Source organism: Falco peregrinus, chromosome 7 (genome assembly GCF_023634155.1).
Source record: "Falco peregrinus isolate bFalPer1 chromosome 7, bFalPer1.pri, whole genome shotgun sequence".
Taxonomy (NCBI): Eukaryota; Metazoa; Chordata; class Aves; order Falconiformes; family Falconidae; genus Falco; species Falco peregrinus.
This window is the reverse complement of record NC_073727.1, coordinates 35,406,510-35,427,518: the sequence shown is the minus strand read 5'-3', so window position 1 is coordinate 35,427,518 and position 21,009 is coordinate 35,406,510. Positions and strand designations below refer to the sequence as shown.

At 38.3% G+C, this 21,009-nt stretch overlaps 1 protein-coding gene across 1 annotated transcript in view; it reads right to left on the bottom strand.

The window, feature by feature from the left end:
* The window catches only part of LAMA2 (laminin subunit alpha 2), a 377,166-nt gene that overhangs the window by 223,919 nt on the left and 132,238 nt on the right, over window positions 1–21,009 (bottom strand). Inside the window, 4 exon segments of the mRNA XM_055811018.1 lie at window positions 1,242–1,420; window positions 3,051–3,168; window positions 5,311–5,400; window positions 7,576–7,755. Coding sequence (XP_055666993.1) covers window positions 1,242–1,420; window positions 3,051–3,168; window positions 5,311–5,400; window positions 7,576–7,755 — 567 coding nt within the window.

Sequence of the window (21,009 nt, the reverse complement as noted above, 5' to 3'; positions counted from 1 at the left end):
TTCAGAAACATTTAAGTTATTTAGACACAACTATGTTCTCAACTTAAAAAACAGGTGTAGAAATAAATAAGACCCTTGTACAATTAATATCAATACATATAATGAAATAGATTTTAAGCATTCACTACCTAAAGTAATATTGACAAATAATTCAGTTATTCTGGTCAACATGGTTCAAAAAACTAACTAAAGTTAGTAACTGAACAAAAAAGGATAAGTGAAGAAAAATGAACATTAGACATTGGAAGAATTTCTTTTTGGTTTTGGAAAGGTTACCTCAACCAAAGTTAAACCTTGGTCTAATATCACACTGGGAATATAAACTAGAAGTTCTGCATGAACTTGGTATATATACATACTGTGGATACACTATACACACAAACACATATATATGTAAAATCCCAATCAGCTGGATGATAACCTGATTCAGAGGAAAATACCAAGCAAGTGCCCTGCTGTTGAAGAGATCAGTACTCCTTTTCTCAAGCTCTAAGGCTAAAACCAGTATATCAGGCAGAATGTAATTATTGTTATTTGCTGATGTTTTCTGCATTTGAAGATTGAACACCAATCAGACTAAAGGCCATGATTTACCCAACTGAAACCATACAGACAAAAGATCAGGAATTTAAGCACAAACTAACAGTGCAGCTGTCTAAAGCACAGGCACAGCCCATATTGGCAATACAACTAATAAAAGATTCATCTTCTAACAGCTTCAACTTAGATGAAAATACTGCCTTACATGATGAAACAAACACAAAAAATAATTCCCACTGCACTGAAAATGAAAGGCATTCATGAGACACTATAGAATTTCAGTGGTTATTAATTCTACATTACATTTAAAAATAAAAATTACAGACTGTTTTTCTCAGATATCACATACAGCAATATTTTTTTGATCTGTGATAACTAATCTTGAAATTCATTATTGAGGCAAAAGTTCTGTTTACAGGACCACATCCTTCTTTAAATTAAATTGAAATACTAGCTGGGGGCCCTGACCTCAAGTGTATTTCTTCATATCAACACAATTCACTTTCCTATTTCTGCGAGTGTTGACTTTATAGATTTCCAGCTGTGAAAAGCAACTGCTACACTGTCAGAATTAGAAGTTAACCATCATAAAATGGCAGTCCTAACTGTGTCATCTCTTTTTAATAACTTAACTCCCCATGCTGAAGCAATGGTTTGAACACTGAGCTTTACAGTGAAGTGACAACAGATCATGCATTTACCCCTTTAGGTCTGAAGTAACCGTCAATGCAGGTCTCGCAGTTAATGCCGCCAGTGTGGCTTGTACAATTCACACACACTCCACCCCCAATGTATTCTCCATGAATGTTCAAACTCTGATTTCTGTTTGCAACATCCTGGTCATAGTAACACTCCTCAGTCTTCCCATGACAGTTGCATGCTAAAAGAGAAGGAACTGCGTTAGCAAATACTCTCTGGCTGGAGATGCCACACTGTTACTAAGGTATTAAAAAGAGCTGGTCAATGTTTTAGCATTGGTGCTGCATCCATTGTCACCAACAGCACATCTAAGCATTAATTTACTACTTCAGCTGAGAAAAGTAACATGGTCCATCACAAACAAAGCTTGGAATTCTGTATATTGTATTTTTTTCTCAATGTTTTGTCTGGGAGAGTATGGAAGTTGACCGATATACCCTAATTATGTCCTTTTGAGGTTTTTTAATGTTTTTTTTCTGTTTAAATTGATAGTCCAGAAACCTTTTGTTGGTTGCACACACATATGGTTCACGAAAGAGCCAGCTAATTTAAAATACAAAAGGAATTATAAAGAAGGCAGCAGAACGGTATGAGTAAATTAAAATAATTTCTATGAAAGTTGAGAGACATCCTAAAACCACTTGATTTGCGCATATGCATATAAGAACTGGGTCAGAACAAAAGGATTCCAAATCTTATAACTTCTTTAGAAGTTCAGATTTGAAATCCTAGGTTTCAGGTCTGCACGCAGGAGAGCTAATCTAATAAACTGCTGCTGTGAAAATGAGGTAGCTCTCACTCTTTCTCCCCCTGTGGTATTAAAACATTCATTTCCACATAAAGAGAAATTCAAAGCTCATCAACATTGTAGGGAGTCATTCTCTTCACATCTGAACCAGATCCCAGGGAACTGCTTCCACCATGAAAGTACAATTCACTGAGGGTTGAACAGGCCATAAGAAGTGTGTCTCAAAAATTAAACATGAAAACAAATGTTCCCTGATTTCATTCCAGAATGTATTCCCAGTGCAGACACAGTCCCTACTGAAACAAAGATCTCTGTAACCAAAGTTTACAGGACACAAATAAGCAATTACTACTTTTAATATGGGGATATCTGCTTCTTTTTATTTATTTTTAACCACTCATGGTAAAACTATAGCTGCCATCCTACAATTGAATAAGCACTCACATGTAATGGAGCACTAAATTTTATTATGTTCAGAAATCTAATGTTATATGACCTTTGGGAGTAAGATGTTCAAGTTCAATTATGACTATCCTTACTACAATAAACCTGAAAATGCAATTCCCACCCTGTGAGAAGGAGGTATTTCAAGCTATGTTTTCTTTCCATGTTGGAAAACTCGATACATTGTTTTTTCCATTAAACTCAGAAACTCAGATTCATTTTGACCATGTAAAAATATTTTGTTTCAGCAAGGCTAATATATGAAAGTGCCATTTATATAAAAATAATGCCATTAAATTTTAATTTAATGAAAAATCTGTAAAAAGATTTTTAGTTATCGGGATACCATCCTCTTATTTTATCAAAATAAAATGACCATAATTATAAAAACTAAACCACTTGAAATGATTTTTTAATACAGTATTCCACCAATATCAGCACGTTACAATAAAATGTTCTGAGTTAAATAAAACTACAATTCTACATGTAATTTTTCTGTTAATTCTTCATGAACAGATGTGGTTAGAAATAAAATTAATAACAAAATCATGTAGAACCCAATTTCAGTTTTCACCAGCAGCTGCAATAAAATTTCTCTTTTGTACTGCTTTCAACTTACGTTCACATTCGTGCTTAACCAGGAAGGTGCCAGCATGCCAAGGCTTTTGGTTAAAACCAGGACAACACCGATCACATGTCTCTCCGCATGTGTTGTGTTCACACTGACAGATGGATTTCTAATTTAAAAGAAAAACAAATATTTACACAATGTGATGATTTAAAGAATCTGTCCATGTACATAATCTGCATTCCAGTTCAAATTATGAAAACATTAAAAATGGTTATACTCTTTTATTCATTTATGTATCCTGCATTCACCGAGAGACAGAAGAGTGTGTTTAACTTGTATAGTTCTATTTTAAGAAAACAGCCACGATGCGAAGGAAGACATTTGGCCAAAGCATGACAGTTGCCCAGTTCAGTAAATAAGCCAAAATGCTGGTAGCCCTCAGATACAGCTTCACATTAGAGGAAAACTGATCTGATAGCTAACTTACAGTAGGAGGAGCGAGCCATTCTCCACCCTTCCCTCAGATGCAGCAATCCTGCAGCTGCAAAGTGAAATCAGTTTTGTTGGCTGATCCAATAAAAATTAGCTTTAATGTTCAGCTTTTTTTTTTTACTGGATGAGTCAACTCATCATGTAACCTTCTAACTGCACAACTAATTCTATGTAAGGGGCAGTAGGAGTTTTTAAACTAATCTGAGATAAGAGCAGGACCAGCTTTTCAGTTACTCTTCAGTTCCTCAGCAGAGCACCTTAGTCCCAGCTTAGTACCAGCATGAAAATATTGCTGTAGGGAACAACCAAATTCTCTGAGCCACAGAAAGAGCTTGGAAAAGATAAAACAAACCCCATAGTTTGGAGAAGTGAGGAGCAAAAATTGCCGTCCTTATTGTTATTCAGTGGAGGGGATTCTTTGTGGTCCTTGTGAAGCCACTCAAGGTTAAAGCAGCAAGGTAATCCAGAGAAATTCTGTGGCTCACAGGACAAAGCATAAATCTTGCAAAACAAGGTTAAGGAATGCTTCAGATAAGCAAGGCAGTAAATTCAAGCAAGTTTATTCTTTGTAATGCTAGGGGAAAGATTCATTGTGCTAAGAACTACCTCCATGATGTTTCTAAGCCAAAGCCCACCTATGTTGGTATGGCTCAGTCCGAAGAGTATCCCTGGAGAGCTAAACCAAGTACTCCAAATCTTTTATGGCTTGAGATGTTTTACTTAATGCTACTTTTCATACCAGCCAGATGACAAACATATTTGCCATCTTTCAAAGCAAGACACCATGCTTGTCAAAATGCTTTTATTTTATCCAGTAGCCAAACTATCTGAAGTATGTATCAATTGCAGTAACAGCATTTATTTTCTGAGGTAGACCCAATTCTGACAGATGGCACTGAGACAATGCTGCAGTTTGATAACTAAGGCCATCTGAAATAATAGTTCAACACTTGCTATACACAGAAAAGGCTTAGAAGGATTAAACTGAGGACTTTGTAAAATTTTTACAAGGATCCATGGAAACTGCTTAGAACTGTAAATGCATTCTCTGTAAGATGTCTTCTAGCTGTTTCGGGTTTTTTTTATTAGTTCTTACACAATGGCTTAATGTCATATACAAACAAGATTTTCTGTTAAATACTACAAAACTTACTTAAGTGAATAGTATATGAAGAGATCTCACATTGTGGCACATTAATAATACTAGTAGATTGGAAATTCTGTATTAGTGATAATGTGTGCATAGGTTTGGACCATCATTATCACATTATATTTCAGTATTTCAATTATACTTATGTGTTTCTTAATGGTGCAAAAAGAAAGCAACAAATTGGAAGACATTATAAACAGTTCATGATTTTCTAGACTAGCTTAACTGATCACTTAATTATTATTTCCCACATAGTAAATGTCCCATTCTAGAACCAACATTTGTTTGCAAGTATCATTAAATATTTGACAGTCATTTAGGAAGCACCTTGATTAATATTAACAAGGAAAAGAAAGACTGAGTATTAGTGTTCATCTCTAGAGCTACACAACATAACCCAAATTTCTGTTGTTCCTAGGAAACTTTCAGTATGGACTGAATTATCTGAAACCTATTCTTTCATTCCAGAGAAAGCCTCCACTGACATTGTATGAATGTTTACTATTCTGGTTGCCAGCACTGTTACATCCTGGCACTGCTTCTGTCTATTCTTCTAAGCGAAGAGCACACATATATTCACAGAACTGTGAGGAATATCAAGATTTTTTTTCTCATGTTCCACCTTACGAATAAAGCACATTAAAAAAAAAAAAGAAAAATACATACATTGCTTGCTGGATCCAGTGGACAAGCCTTCGCATGGCCTGAACATATACACATGCCTCCAACAGAGATATCTTTTATAGAATAGTAATACTGTAAGACAAAACAGAAATTGAATTGCTAAGTGGATTGTAAAATGCAGGTGCCAAACTACAGAATTCATTTCTGGAGACAAAACTGTCAGATCTTGTTTTATTTCTTTTTTGATCTATTACAAATATAGCAGACAGTGTAATCCAAGCTGCATCTTGATCAACAGAATCAGGCTTAGTGAAAGAAAGGGTATAAATTGGCACAGTTCCATTTGTTTGAAGTCACAAGAGCAATGTCAATTTATACACAGCGTACACTAAACACAAGATAGAAAAAGGCTATATGCACACTGGATAATGGAAAGTCAGATGCAATAGAATTTATTCCCTTCAGAAAACATGAAAAGGAAAAGGCATGACGATGGGGAGAAGAGAAAAGCTAAAACAAAAACTAAGAAAGAAACGCCTTTGTTCACCTTAGCTATGTCTCACTTGGGCATTCAATGGACTCTGGAAAGCACTGTTTTTCACTATTGGTCTTTTTGAATGACTATGGAATAGTCGTCGTTACTGATATTTAAATAACTTTTGACCTGTTGCTCTGCCATTTGAACATCTCCACTTTTACTTTGGTGGGGATTAATAGCCCTGACCGGAAAGAAGAATGGAAAGTTATTTATAATCATGTATTATGACATCCATGAAAAGTGAATCACATGCCATCTTGCCCATTTTCATCTGTTTTGGTGAGGGTCCTGTAACATCCTAACTACTGGCTAATCAAAACTAACATAAGCTATTTGCAAATTTTGCTGTTTCTGTGTTCAACCTCTTTTTCAGATCATTGGTAAACACATCTAACAAAACAGGAATTCATATAACTTACAGTTAACCTTCTACCACACAGAAAATATGTCATTTGTGGCTACCCTTTTCTTCCTGTTTTGTGGAATACTAGTTTGTCTAATGACTTCTATTGGGAAAGCCAGACAAGGATGGCAAGTTTCCACTGCTCCTTGTTCCTTTGACAACAGTTCCCTTGATATGGAGAGATGCCATACAGACATTATTGCTCTTTGTTGGCTTGAAAAATCTGTGCATCATCCTGCACTAGGTTTTCATGAGTATACAGTGATTTTAAGTATGAATACAATTTTGTGTTTCTGTTCACCTAGAATAGAAATATTAAATGTGTACCCTTACGTAAACACAGTTTCCATGATTAGCGAGGCTGTAATAACTATACTCAATTGGAAGAGTTTCTGTGTTTGCAACAAAAAACAGAATGGCACATACCAAACTGTCAGAAATAGCCAGCACTCTGTGTATTTAGAGGAAGAAACGGAAACAAGAAATGTGGAACAGAAGAAACAAATTTTCTTTGCAGTTATCCATCATTGATAATATTAACTAAAGCCAAGAATAACAATACTCCCCCTTCATAGGACGGCTTACTACAGTAGTACCCTAAACTTTCCAAAAGGAAAATAAGATGACCAACAGAAAGAGGAATACAGCAGAAAGAAAAAGTGTGGAAAGGTATAAATTCCCTAAAACAGCTTTTTGGAATTCTAAGTAGAAAACTGAGGAAAAATAGGGTAACACAATATTTGAGCAACAGGAAAAGAGGAAGATGTGGCATCAGAAGAAAGTGTAGACTGCAGAAAGAAGATACAGGGGTGTGCACACAAAAGTAACAGTAGAGAAGACGGGGGTATGGTGTGAGTTTGAGTGCTGTCTCCATTCTTCTAAGCTAAAGCACAATGTAACATTTTTACTGTTAGCAACCATCATATAACAATGTTAGAAGCGTTGCATTCAGGCCCTATTACTACTTATGGTACCACTAGTAGAAAATACGCTCAAAATAAGTGTTCAAGGCATGTTAAAGGTAGAAAAGGATTGAGCAGAAGAGGTATGAGGACATTATCTAACAGCAACTACTTGCCAATTATCTGCATCCAAATGTTGCAGCCAAAGGAGCTCTGTGGTTATGTTAATAAGCATGTTATGTGTGTTAATAACATTAAGCAGAAAAGATAAAATTGTTGCTTCTGCTATAGAGAAAATAACAAAATGCTGTGAAGAGGGAATTCTCTAACACCAGGATTTTGACAGATAACAACAGGTATTCATCATCTCCCAAAATTTCCTATGGGGAACAAAGGCAAGTACAGCGTTTACAAGTGTAAGAGAACTTCTACACACGCATGCCTACTGTCTTGCCAGAACTTACCCTCCTTGTAACAATAGGATCAATTTCAGTTGGATCTTTGTGTGCAAACATCATTAAATCAGCATTTAGAGTCCGTATTCTCTGAAATCTCAGGCGAATAAACCGAGCAGAAGTGAATTCTAGTAATACGCGTGAAGGATCATCAGCACTAGGCCGTCCATTAATTAGAGAAGTGTGAATCTGAAAAGAGAATTATTAAAGTAAAAAGGAATTAGACAACAGCAAAGCTGCTATGATTATGCCAAGAAATATTACAGGCACTGTAAGAATGCCTTTGCAAATGCAAAATACCTTCTTTCCTTAGAAAGCAGATTTCCCCCCCCCAGATATTCCATGTACCCACAGACTCAGTTATGGAGAGGCTTTACAGTAAAAAAGTTTTGAGCAAAGGAAAGATGATATCACCAACAGGAAGACTATAGCACAAACTGCATACGTGTACCAAAGCCCTACAATAGCTTCTATGCTCCAGGCAACTCATTTCTCCTCTTCTAGCCTAAAACAGGTATTTTCAAGTTATTGAACAACCAAAGGGCTCAACAATTTTGAGTTAAAGGAACAGATACTTGGAACGGGACTCAGAATTCAACAGGGGTCAGTTTGCACCTCTTAGAGTGGTCACCATCAAAAGGCTTTTGAACTAAGTGTTTTCTAAAGCCAGGATAAGGTAACTTTTGAAATACTGAAAGCTACAGCTGCCACAAAATGAGTCACAATAAGCATTCATAAGCATCTCCCTTTTCCCACTGTCTCTGCACAATACATCATTTCCTTTGAACCTTGTTGTCAGTGAGTTGAAGCAATTTCCTGGGTTGCAACTGTTTTTACCTGGTCCCTAAGGAAAGTCTTTATCACTTCTGAGAACTCTGTTCAGCATTTGTTTTTCCAAAGGCACTACCAGTCTCTGTTTACACTGTGGTTTCTGTAAAGATTAAACCCCTTTCTCCGCCTGCCCTATGCTAAAGTCTTCTTTAGAAAGAAATCTTGTAGGTTAGTGCGCTCTGTGGCTTTTCCATAAAGAAAGAGACTCCCTGACCCCAATTGCAGTATCAAGGGCAATGAAACAAAAATAAGCAATCTTCTTCCCCTCCTGTCATTTTAGCTGATCATGGCATACATTAGCTGCAAATCAACAAAATAAAACAGATGGGCTGCTACAGAATTGTTCTTGGGAAAGGCCTGCAAGAAAAAAAATGTCAGCTATAGCAAAATATTGTTAATGAGCACCTAAGGGGAGGGGGGAAAGAAACCATTAATTTACCTATATTCTGGAGTGTTAAAATTTAATTGGGGCATTTTTATTACAGGCTGGTACACTGAAATAATGTTCAGATGCTGAGCCAAACGTGCAGAACATTAGAACAAATAAAAGAATTATTAGTTCCTTGCAATGAACACGTGCACCTCGCCTCAGTGCTCCAAGCGAGAGGTCAGGTCCACACAGCCACTTTCTATCACTGAACATGATCATATTACCTCAGTTTCAAGCAAACAGCTGCACTGAGAATGCCAGCTGGCACTCACCCAGCAGTGGCTGCCTCACACTGAGGACAGAGACAGCAAATGCACTGCTCCCAGAAAAGCAGTAGCTCTTCCTTTCCTGGAGTTTTTGCAGGTGCTGGATGGAACGCTTATTGAACAACCGCTGTCTTGCACTGGCTACGTGATACTATTAACTTATTTTCACTACCAACAGGGAAAGCCTAAACATCATCGTGTCCAGCATCCTACTCCACTATAATCCCAGGTACACAAAAACACCAGGAGCGACTCTGCCTGAAGCAACTATCAGTCATATCTCACCTAAGTGTGAATCAGCTCCTCTAGGGTTCTGCCATGTTATCTCCAGGAATAGGTGACACTGCTACCTCCTCCTGAGATCACAGCAACACCTGCACTTCAAGCTCTGACTCGGTTTTGCTCATGACTACAAGTAATTAAATGAGACAGTTGGCTGGCAATGAACAGCATAAAATGCTACAAAAAAGAGAGGGTACAAACAGAAGTTTATAATAAAACCCACAGAGGAAGCAAGGAGGAGCTCCTGAATGAGAAACATCTGGTTACAAGCAGGACAAAAACACATGACCAGATAGAGCAAACTGCTTGAGCCCCCGGTGAAAAGAGGAGAACATGTGTGGAGAGTAAACTTCAAAAGAAGCCTGGAGACAGTGGCAATATGTCCAGTGGGAACTGATATACCCTTCCAAAAGAACATTTTTGGCACGAACACATGCCCAAAAACTTCTTTGCATAATATTTACCTGTAAATAAGGAAATACATTTCTTCTGAGTGTTTTTCACACCATCACCTCCTCACTTTAAAGAGCATCCAAGAGATCTCTCTCTTACAGGCATCAAATGTAGGCAGGTTATGGTTTAAAACAGTAGAATACAAAAGACTGAACTTTGATATTCCAGAGACAAAGAAGAAATGTATCTAAAGTAGTGCTGAAAACATCCCCTAGCTCACCCTGAAACACCACCACCACCATGGCTATAAGCAGCGTGGCAGTCTATCTTGTTAAAAATACAAAAAAATAAGCTTTCAGGGATGTGGGGAGAAGTGTGCAGGTAAAAACCCATGTATCGGGATAAGCAAGCGCCCACAGGGAGTTAAAAATATGAAACACAGACACAGCTTGACCCCAAACGACACAGCTGACAAACTGCAGTCATATCTTTTGATTTCAATTTTTTAAAAAAGAACAATTTTAGTCTTCAGACACTGATAGGAAAAAAACCCACCACATTAGAGTGGTAGTTTTACAGAATTAAAATGTAAATTCACAAAACAAGAGGCATCCTTTTCAGAATAGACCCCCTTTTCAAAAGGTCTCATGGATCTATCTGCCAGTAGCACATCTATTTGGCAAGGCTAAACCAGTAGAGAAGATGACTTCCATTTATATTGTCTTTCATTCTTGTGCTTAAATGTTTCACAATTTCATTTTAAAACAACAAACAGATTATTTCTCATAATTAATGAAATGCAGCTATGTCCTGCATAAATCTGGCACCTGTTCAAACACGTACACCAAAATGACACTGAGATTAGAAAATTAAAACTGGATAGTTTTAGCAAAATTAATCTGAAGGGAAAATTTTACACAGGCAAAATTAATTACTCTAAATTATTTCTCCTCCTCTTAACATCTGTGATGAAATCATTAATTTCTCCCCAGTAACATTTAGAATCAACTTGAAAAGTGTCCAAGTTGTTCCTATTCCTTGAAAAGAGAGTAAGAAAGAAACCAAGAGTACTTTGGGAATGTGTCATTAATCAGGAATAAACAGTAAGAATTTTAAATAACTTTTGAAAAATAAGTTTAAGTAGAAATCAGATTTAAAATATTTTCTGTATGATTCTCGCAATGAGACGTCATTGTGTTTTTCCAAGGCACACCATCTCTTTTCATCTCTCTCCACGATACTGCACCTATTTGTAAGACACTCTTTGTATGACAGCACATTTTCAGTCAAAACACTAACATGGCTACTACCATCCAAATATTTTTGAATCAGACATGAAAACTATTCCAGTTTTCAGTTCTCAATATCCATCTATGACTATGCCATCCAAGATGAGGATAGTACTTCATATATAGCTCCGAGTCCTGCCAAGACTAGCTCCATTTTCACACAGGCAGCTAAGGCACTGATGTCCTGTCCTATCTGTATGCATACTGCAGTATGAGCCACACTGGAGTTCTACTGCAGAGCTGAGATCCAAAAAAAGGAGTCTACCAGGAAAATACTAATCCTTTAATCCACCCATTGGGCTGCTACAATTTGGATAATCCAAGTCCCCCTGAGGGAATAATCTCATATTTTGCTCAGGTTTTATGGACAACTTTTATTTACCAATTCCAAGAATGAGGTAATCACCACTTTGGATTCTAAATGAAAGCTATGTAGATGTCAACCCTAGAATTTTTTTTTCCTTTACAAGGAACTTTTTCCAAGATTATATTCCAACAAATGGGATCTTTGGGGAAAAAATGAGCATTCCCTTACAATACATCTAGATTTACCACAATGACAGCCAAATTCTTATTTTGTAAAATAATTTTGAATGGCATCCGATTTGTCAACCAGTTCAATAGTCAGAACTACTCAAGCAAAATGGTACGATGACCTCTAGCAGTAGCTGTATTAGCAACTGTATGTTCAAAGAAATTATATCACAGTATCACAAAAACCTCAACGTTGGACGGGAACTCCAGAGGTCATCTGATCCAACCCTGCTGCTCAAGCAGGGCCCCCTAAAGCCAGTTGCCCAGGACCATGTCCAAACGACTTTTGAGTATCTCAAAGGATGGAGACTACACAGCTTCCCTGGGCAACCTGTGCAAGTGCTCAGTCACCCCCACAGTGAACAAATGTTTCCTGATAGTCCCACAGAACCTCCTGTGTTTCAGCTTGTGCCCACTGCTTCCTGTGCTGTCACTAGACACCACCAAGAGCCTAAGCCTGCTGCAGCACAAACAAACTAGTAGGCTGCAACAAGGCTTTACCATCAGTCAGATTCTACTGTCCATGCTGTTTCTCCTTCCTCCAGAGACCAGACCACACTGCTCCTCCTCCACCCAACCCCCTCTCCCCCCATCCTTGGGGCTATTTAACTACTTAGCAGGAACGAGCTACACCTACACATTGTCCATGACAATCAACCCTCTGCCTCTGAGGCAAGGCCACAGCTGCATGTTATCAATGCTGATCAACCCACTGCCTTCATTCCTCTACATAACTCCATCTTTTTTGCACCCTTCCTTCAGTTATTTATACACATTGATGAGATCCCCCCTGAGCCTTCTTTTTTCCAGGCTGACAAGTCCCAGCTCTCTCAACCTTTCCTTGTAGAAGAGATGCTCCAGTCCCTTCATCATCTTTGTGGCCCTTCACTGGACTCTCTCCAGTATGTCCATGTCTCTCCTGTACTGTGGAGCCCAGAGCTGGACCCAGCATGCCAGGTGTGACCTCACCAGTGCTGAAAAGAGCGGAAGGATCACCTCCCTAAACCTGCTAGCAATACTTTGTCTAATGCTGCCCAGGTCACCATTAACCTTTGCCACAGAGGCACATTGCTGGCTCACATTCAACATGGTGTCCACCAGGACCCTTGAATCCTTTTCTGCCAAGCTGCTTTCTAGCTGGGTGGCCCCCAGCATATGCTGGCGTATGGGGTTGTTCCTCCCCAGATGCAGGAGGTGCACTTCTCGCTGAATTTCATGAGGTTCCTATAAGCCCGTTTCTCAAGCCTGTAGAGGTCCCTCTGGATGGTGTCATGTTTCTCTGGCATTATCAGCTACTCCTCCCAGTTTGGCGTCATCAGCAAACTTGCTGAGGGTACACTCTGCCCCATCATTCAAATCATGAATGAAGATGTTAAATGGGATTGGACCCAGTATATTTTCAAGTTAGTTTAGTTACCAAGTCATCTGTCTTCTGTATTTCATTTGGAAACAAAGCTTCTAACAGTTATTGAAAAAATGCATAACTTCATTAAAGGAAAAACAAGAAAAAACATTTTGAAACACCAAAGATCTACCTAATTCAATGTCCTATCTCCAACAGAGGTCAGTAGAAAACAATTAGGAAGGAATGTAAGAAACGGGGCATTTAGAGAGTAATCCCTTTGATACAGTACCATCACTTCCTCTGACTGCTAAATGCTTCCTGAGCTACAGAGGGAATCTGAGTCATACTGCTTAACATCCACGAGTTGCACTTTTCTCCATTATTAGTCTACTCCCTTTTTCCACCATTATGATTTTCATCACTACAGGCATTTGTCCCAGTGGGAGGAAATTAAGTTTCTTTTTAAAAAAACAACAAAAACCCACCTGGTTCTGGTAGGGCTTGTGGGTTTTTGTTTGTTCCGTTCCCCCCCCCTCCCCCCCCTGCCCCCCTTTTAAACCTGCAGTTCACATCATGAATTATTTCAGTGGCAGTGAAATTATGAAATTCAGGAAATTGTGAGTAGTCAACACATTTTCATTTTTGAACTTCAGCATCAACTTTTTTTCAGAGAACTGTTGAGAACGCTACAAGTTCTCTACTCTGAAGGAATTTAGTTCAACACTAGTCCATCAGCATTCATGCATAACTTTTTTTTTCTTACATGTATTACTTTGCTTTTAACAACACTGATTTCCATAAAGTATTTTTCATTTAATACCATAAACTGCTAATAGAACAAGTTATCTTAAACTTGGCATTACCAAAAATGCTGCTATTACACAGTTTTCTGATTTTCCACATTGCTCACAAGTATGTTGAACAACTTAAACACTACTAAAGATATTCAAAGTGCGTCTCAGTACATTAGAATGTCTGGACCATGTCAGACCCGAAAGACCTATCTAGCAGGTAACCTGCCTCATACAGTAGCCAAAACAGCATGCTAACAGTAAGATGAAACGAAGCATACATACTACTTCCTCAGGGATTTCTGGAGCTATAGCTAGTTACCATATATTTGGTAACTCAAAGCCTCAAAGCATTTCCATGACCTTACTCAGTCTCACCTTAAATCCAGGTCACCTTTAAAAGCTACATCCACCATGTAATAAGAATTTTCTACCTAATTTACAGGTCATTGGGGAAAAGATTCTTCCTTTACTTGTTTTAAACCTGCCTCTTACTTAATTCATGTAATACTTCATAGTTCCTAAGTTGGAACAAAGAAATATATATTTCTATCAGCACTATACTTCAATACATTTCTTTATAACTAATTAGACTGGCACAGGTACCAAGCTTCCGGATTTGTAGTTTCCTTGGATTCCTAAGGAATGTTTCTAAAAAGCTGTTTCATTTGACACCCCACACCCCCCAGTTACTGAGACTAAGGGGTTAAATAATAACTGTTGTAATTCACCTGTTTTAGCCATGAGTTCATTTTCACTACCCGATTTACCAATTACGTCTGCACCTCTTCAGTTAACAACCTAGTTTGTGACTGCTTCTCCAACTCCTCTCCTGTAAATAATGTTTCCAGTGCAGAAACCTTCCTGACAGTCTCTATAGCAAAAGCTGATTCAAATCATTAATTCAGTTTTTCAGCAATGACCTTATCTTCCTTGAATGCTCTTTGATCATCTCTCAGCCCACTAATTCACTGGCAGACTTCTTGAATCTGATGTGTTTCAAAAAAGGTTTATTTCAACTTCATACTCAATCTCTCAGAATCTTTTTCGTATCTTCATTGCGGTTTAACATCTCCTTTGCTGGAGCTTACTTTCCTACCTTTTTTTCCTCATTTGGAAAAGAAGACATGCCTTCCATTCATAAACAATGATAGTTTACTTTTAATATCTATTACCTTAGTGTATGGTTTAAGCATGTTGTAGGATTTCTGGAACCATTCTTAAATGTAGCACGCATGTCTGTGTAATGCTTTCTTTAAACAAACTCTAGGCTGTCTGAAATTTTTTTATCTGTTTGACCATCTTTCCTATTTTTACCTTGTACTTTGGCAGATTTTATTCCCTTGAGATGTTACATTTTGAGTATTTTCTGGGTATTTTTACATAACAATTGTTCAACATCTAATACTCCTGACCAGGATCTCTGCACTGTTTTGGACTAAATCATGGGTTCCTTTACTAGCTGAACCAAGAATATTCAGGTCTTTAAGAAATACTCGTTTGCACAACATTCTATTCTGACACCTACACAGTCTGCCAAAGCATTACAGAAGGCTGACAGTATATTCTCAGCCTTCCTTTGGCAAGATCCACTGACTTGCACACCTCCATCTGGGCAGTTGCTAATACACCACTAAACCTGTGCTGTCCCCATTCAGGCGCTGAATTTTATTTCAGGGAGATTTCATACACCGTTTTATTTCTGCTGAATTCCTTATTCTATTTAATATTATTCTTAAATCCATAGTGCCTCTCTTCCATAAACGCTCAGTCATTCCTAAACAACTTCTTGTTTCTGATATGCCTATTCTGTCACCTCTTTCCAACACCCTTTAAGGGCAGGCAGGTATTAATTAAAAGAGTAACCTTTCTCAGCTGCTGGGCATGGATACTTTTGCAGATACTGGGGCAATATTTTAGATGCATCCGATCCTAGCTTCTGTAACAAAGACACCTGAGAGGACTTGCGATGTGCTCCAGCCAGATGACCATCAGACCATCCAGTCATATGACCAGAATTTCACAACACATTTCGTTGGGTTTCTGCTACTAAGAAGTGACAGATGTAGCCTAAGAAACTTTCTGCCATTTTTTGGCAGAACTTTTAGACAAGTCTCATCTCACTGATGAACAGGCACTTATTTAGACTGTACATGTAACGGGTCTTCAGAACAGAGAAAAGTATCACCCTGTACCTCACCACATATTTGTATACTTCGATAAAATCTCTCTGAGACTTCTCAAGGCTAAGCAACTGCAACCCTCTCAGCCTCTACTTGTAGGATAGATGCTCCAAGTCCTTAATCATCTTCCCAGACATTTCCTGGACTTACTCCAACATGTCGATGTCTGTCTTGTACTGAGGAGCCCAGAACTGGACACAGCTCTCCTGGTGTGCTCTCATCACTGCTGAGCAGACAGGGAATGATCACCTCCCTCAGCCGGCTGGTGACACTCTAACTAATGCAGCCAGGAGACTGTTGGCTTTCGTTGCTGCAAGGGCACGTTGCTGGCTTATGTTCAACTTGGTGTACACCACTGCTGTCAGGCTCTGTTCCCTCCTCACGCTCCTGGGTGACTTAGGCACAGCTGGCTCACATCTCACTGAAGAGAGCTCCCAGCCCATTATCTGCTACCAAGCACTGAACTACTGTGTAGCTGCCCATCTGCAGGCAGAGAAGGAGCCTTCCTCCTGGTATCAGAAGTCACCAGTTTGCAGTTTTCACCATCATGGGAGTCTCCACTACTAAACCAACAGGCACAGACTCTGCCCACCTCTATTTTTGTAGATTGGTGGCTACAGAGTCACAGAGAAAATGTCAGTTAGTATATCTCTTTCTCGTCACCTCTGATGTTGCGCAGTCTGCTGACATCCTCCTGCTGTTCTTTATTTGGGGACAAAAATCCTCAACCACAGCAACTATTCTGCAGGCACAGACACCATCTCCTTCTGCCTCAACCTCAGCAAGGTTCTTGCAGCCGCAGAGGTGAAAAGCTGTGTCCTCCCTCTGGAACTCAGCCTGACTTGAGGGCTCTGCTGTGCTGGGGTAGTTACTCCAGGCAGTGCTGGGGACTGTGCCTCATCACCACTGTTGCACACAAACCCACTCTTTCCACTCCTCCTCCTGTGCACGTTTCTACGTGAACTAATACACAAGCATGCAACATGTTAGCTGCCTCTGTTGTTTTACTTAATGCAACAGTACAAATGCTGCTGCTTTGCATGAGGGTACATTATCAACTGCTAAGTTACTTAAAATTAACACATTCCAACAAAGGTTTTAAGAATTTTAATTATGCACAATGTTCTCACTCAATTTTAAAATATCCATGCATGAATCCAAGCGGTGCATTTTTCTACTTAGAGCTTTGGTATTTCAAGTTAGTTACTTTGCCAAGCAATTTGAGTGCACTCAGTCTCAAGCTGTTTGTAGGATCTAAAAAAACCCCAGCTGTTTGGCTATATGGCATGGAGATTTTATGTTCGCTTTCCTTCCAAGAAAACAGCATCACTAACCAGTATGCTTTTCACTGATGCATATCTATATACTGAATGTTAGATAAACTGGAAGACTTAATTCTTTCATTAAAAGTGAAGGTTACTTAGTGTAATTTGTAATAAGGATGAAGCAGGAACATCGCTCTACAATAATTTTTGGCTAGTAGTGATAAAGAACTTCCTTTGTTCAAATACTCAGTAGTTTATTTTGGACATGACATCTATCCAGGCTATGGGCTTCAACCCTGATGCTCTGTGTGGGGCAGTGGTCTGAACGTAAAATATTGTCAAGTAAGGTCAATTTCTAACTAAAACTTAACCTCAGATAGCAGTGTAATGGAGAGAAAAGCTTCTGTCCTGCACAAAAAGACTTTCTACTTGATAATCAGCAGTCTAGAAGACAGATATGTCAGTCTTTAAATGATTTAATGGGAAAGGTACTCCATGATTTACATTTTCAAATTATGCAGTCACATCAGTATGAAGATGAACAATACTGAACAGCAATTTTTCCACAGGTGATTCAGTAGCTCTCCTAATTCTCCTACCCAATACCAGCTTTATCTGTTGCAAATAGCTCATTTGCAGCAGATGTAAAATTACTGTTGATTAGTTAATCTCTAGGCATCTTATATTTAAACCCTAAAGACAAAAGTTTTCTAAGTTTTTGCAGTGCAGTCGTGACTATTGTTAAAGTTGGTTTCAAAACTAGAACAGTAGATCAAAGCAGATGCCAGAACTCAGCATCCATTTTTTCATCATAAATACATATTTATGATAACTGTATATAAGGAGTGTATTTGGCAAGGTTTGCTGTATTTCTAATAAATATCTCACTATCTTAATAAATTAATGGTTTAGTAAGTGAAAGCACAACTCCCTTGTGTGCCTTGCTAATGAGTACAAGAGCTGCTTGAAATGCAGTGCTTAAACTTGCATTAAAATGTCAAGGGCTATGCATGTCAAACTCTATCTCAACTAACTCATTCCCCCTAAGAATACAGGAAAATGTCAGCTTAACGAACTGTTTAGCAAATACTATTGTGTCATTGACAACTATACCCTACAGCTTAAGCTAAATAAGGCCTCATATCTTCAGTTCTGATTAACTTGCTTTTGTCATTTTCCTCTTTCCAATTTCACTGGAAACTTAAATTGCTTATTCTAGCCTCTGCTTTTCTATGGCTCCTGTAATTCTGAAGCTTGTCATTTTTGGACAAGAAATAATTTGTCAAAGACATCATCTTGTACACTTTTAAACAGACTGCTTATTGTCAGAGCAATAGTTATTAATAAATCAAAAAATAATAAGGAATTTGATTACCTAGAAACTATGTTTGTCACTTCAAGTTTTTATTTTCTTTTTGTTACTGTCTTAACTAAGTGGAAACACTACACTATGCTGTAGTTTCAGCAACAGTTATGCATACTGCAGTCCATAAGGGATTCAGACAAGGTTCAAGTCTTGGAACACTGTACTTGAACACAGTGATGACCATTTGTGTTCTACCGGCTCTTCAAAGTGTACTCACAAGTGAGATGCCATCTCTTAATACAGTAAAAAGGTATTTTGTGCTCAGTGATAAACTAACAAGATAGCTGGAGAAAAAGTTAAAGGCTTGGCTCTTACAGGAACGTTTCAAAGATGAAACACACTGAAACAACATTTTAAAGAGTTATCTATAAGCAGGTAGATTGGCAATGTGCTATAAGTTCTAACACATAATACCACAGGTGACTTATGATTTTAAACCATCAATTGACAGCTGTTTTAAATTTCACTGTACACAACAGAGATCTGACCTCTGATGTCTGAAAATGTGTATGACCACTGTCATTCTGATTTACATTTTGTCAGTGTCATATAGCTGCTGCTGCCTAACCTGGTGTCCCTTAAGCAAGCAGATTAGAATAAGAAAAGTCGTCACAATGGCTGATGCCAATGGCAGCTCCAGGTGCAAAGGAATTCTGGAAATTACATTAGTCTCTGTTCTGATCCACCAGAGGTGAAACACACTGGCATTACTGGGTTAAACACTCCCACCTATCTGCTTAAAGGATGAAATATAGTGGTCTGTCAGATACTTTCTGCACAAGTACTCAAAAAGCACAACATAAAAATCTAAATGATACTATTTTTTTTTAAATGCACTGAAGTGAGATGAAACATATCTTAAGGGGATATTTTTTCATTACTAATTTTGAAAGTAGTATGTTTCTTTTTGGACAATGAACATGAAAGGGACAAGTAATTCCAAATCAATGACTAAAACAGGAGAGTTATGTTTTCTTGCAGGTTATAATAAAAAGCATTCTGATCCCCAGATTTAACTAAAGGGCTTCTAACTATGCCAAACTGAATATTTAAAAAAACCGCAACACCTACCCCCACTTTCCTACCAAGATATTACAATTTCCCTTATTTGTTATATGATTGTCCTAAAAATTAATGGCACTTTCCACTAGATTTCTTCCTGAATGAGATGCACTGTGGAGTGCACTGCGGAATTGCAAACAAACTACTGCCAGAACAGAATGATGACTAGTAGAAACAAAATACACAGGAACTTGTCCAGCTGTAAGCAGTTGCAAAGGGCTGCCAAACACAACTGCTGATGTAAAAGAGGGAGAATGTGAGGATTTAAGCTGCTCAAACAGTAAACAAGTACATCTGCTCCTGAATGCTATCATTAAATAAACTGCAATAATATGCTTTACATTACTGCAACATTCTTGTTTTCAACTACAACTCTGAAGAGTTTTGAACTCTGGAAATTTCAACAAAACTTTTTGGGTTTTTTTGCACTGCAGAGCCATATGTGGAAAAGCCCATTACAATTACCGTACAGTGTTGGAGTCTAAGTTCTGTGTCATATCATTTGGAACACACACTGATGAACACTTTTAAAAACAGATGGGATCCCTTTAAATGGTAAGCATTCAGAGACTTTAATACCATTTATAATGTTTTAAAACAAAAGAATAAATAGGACACTCAGCTGTGGAATACAAGAAACTTGATCCCTCTCCCACTCTGAACCTGATCTTTTCAGACTTGGAGATATTTTACAGGAGCTAGTATGAGATAAGTCAGGGAAAAAAGTCCATTTCTAAGTAGCACAGAATGAACAGCCAAGCCAGGAATGGTATATATCTTCTGTAAAACACAGGAGATTAAAGAATTATATGCATGAAAACATTTTGTTCTTTGCTCCTATCATTAATGGTTGTAAAGTTGTAAAAATTGCAGGTTTACTTTGGCTACAAAAACTAAACTCGGCAGGATTTTGTCAAACTCTCAACTGTTTGGTTTTTTCAGATTGCATTTATTATACATGATATAAAATAATATGATCTGCATAGTAAACTACTGTACTGATTTTAGCTGGGATAGAGTTAATTATCTTCATGGTACCTTGTGTGGGGCTATGTTTTGGATCTGTGATGAAAACAGTGCTGATAACACAGGGATGTTCCAGCTATTGCTGAGCAGCTCTTGCACAGCATCAAGGCCTTTTCTGCTTCTCATGCTGCACCCACCAGTGAGGAGGCTGGGGGTGCACAAGGGATTAGGAGGGGGCACAGCTGGGACAGCTGACCCCAACTAACCAAAGGGATATTCCCTACCAGATGACATCATGCTCAGCAATAAAAGCTGGGGAGCAAGTTAGCCAGGGCTTTTAAACTGTTCTTTTAAAACTTCTTCCTTCAGAAGTTCCTCCAACTTCTTCTACAACAAAGAAAAGCTCTACTGTGGTGACTTTATGTCCCTCCATAGGGAGC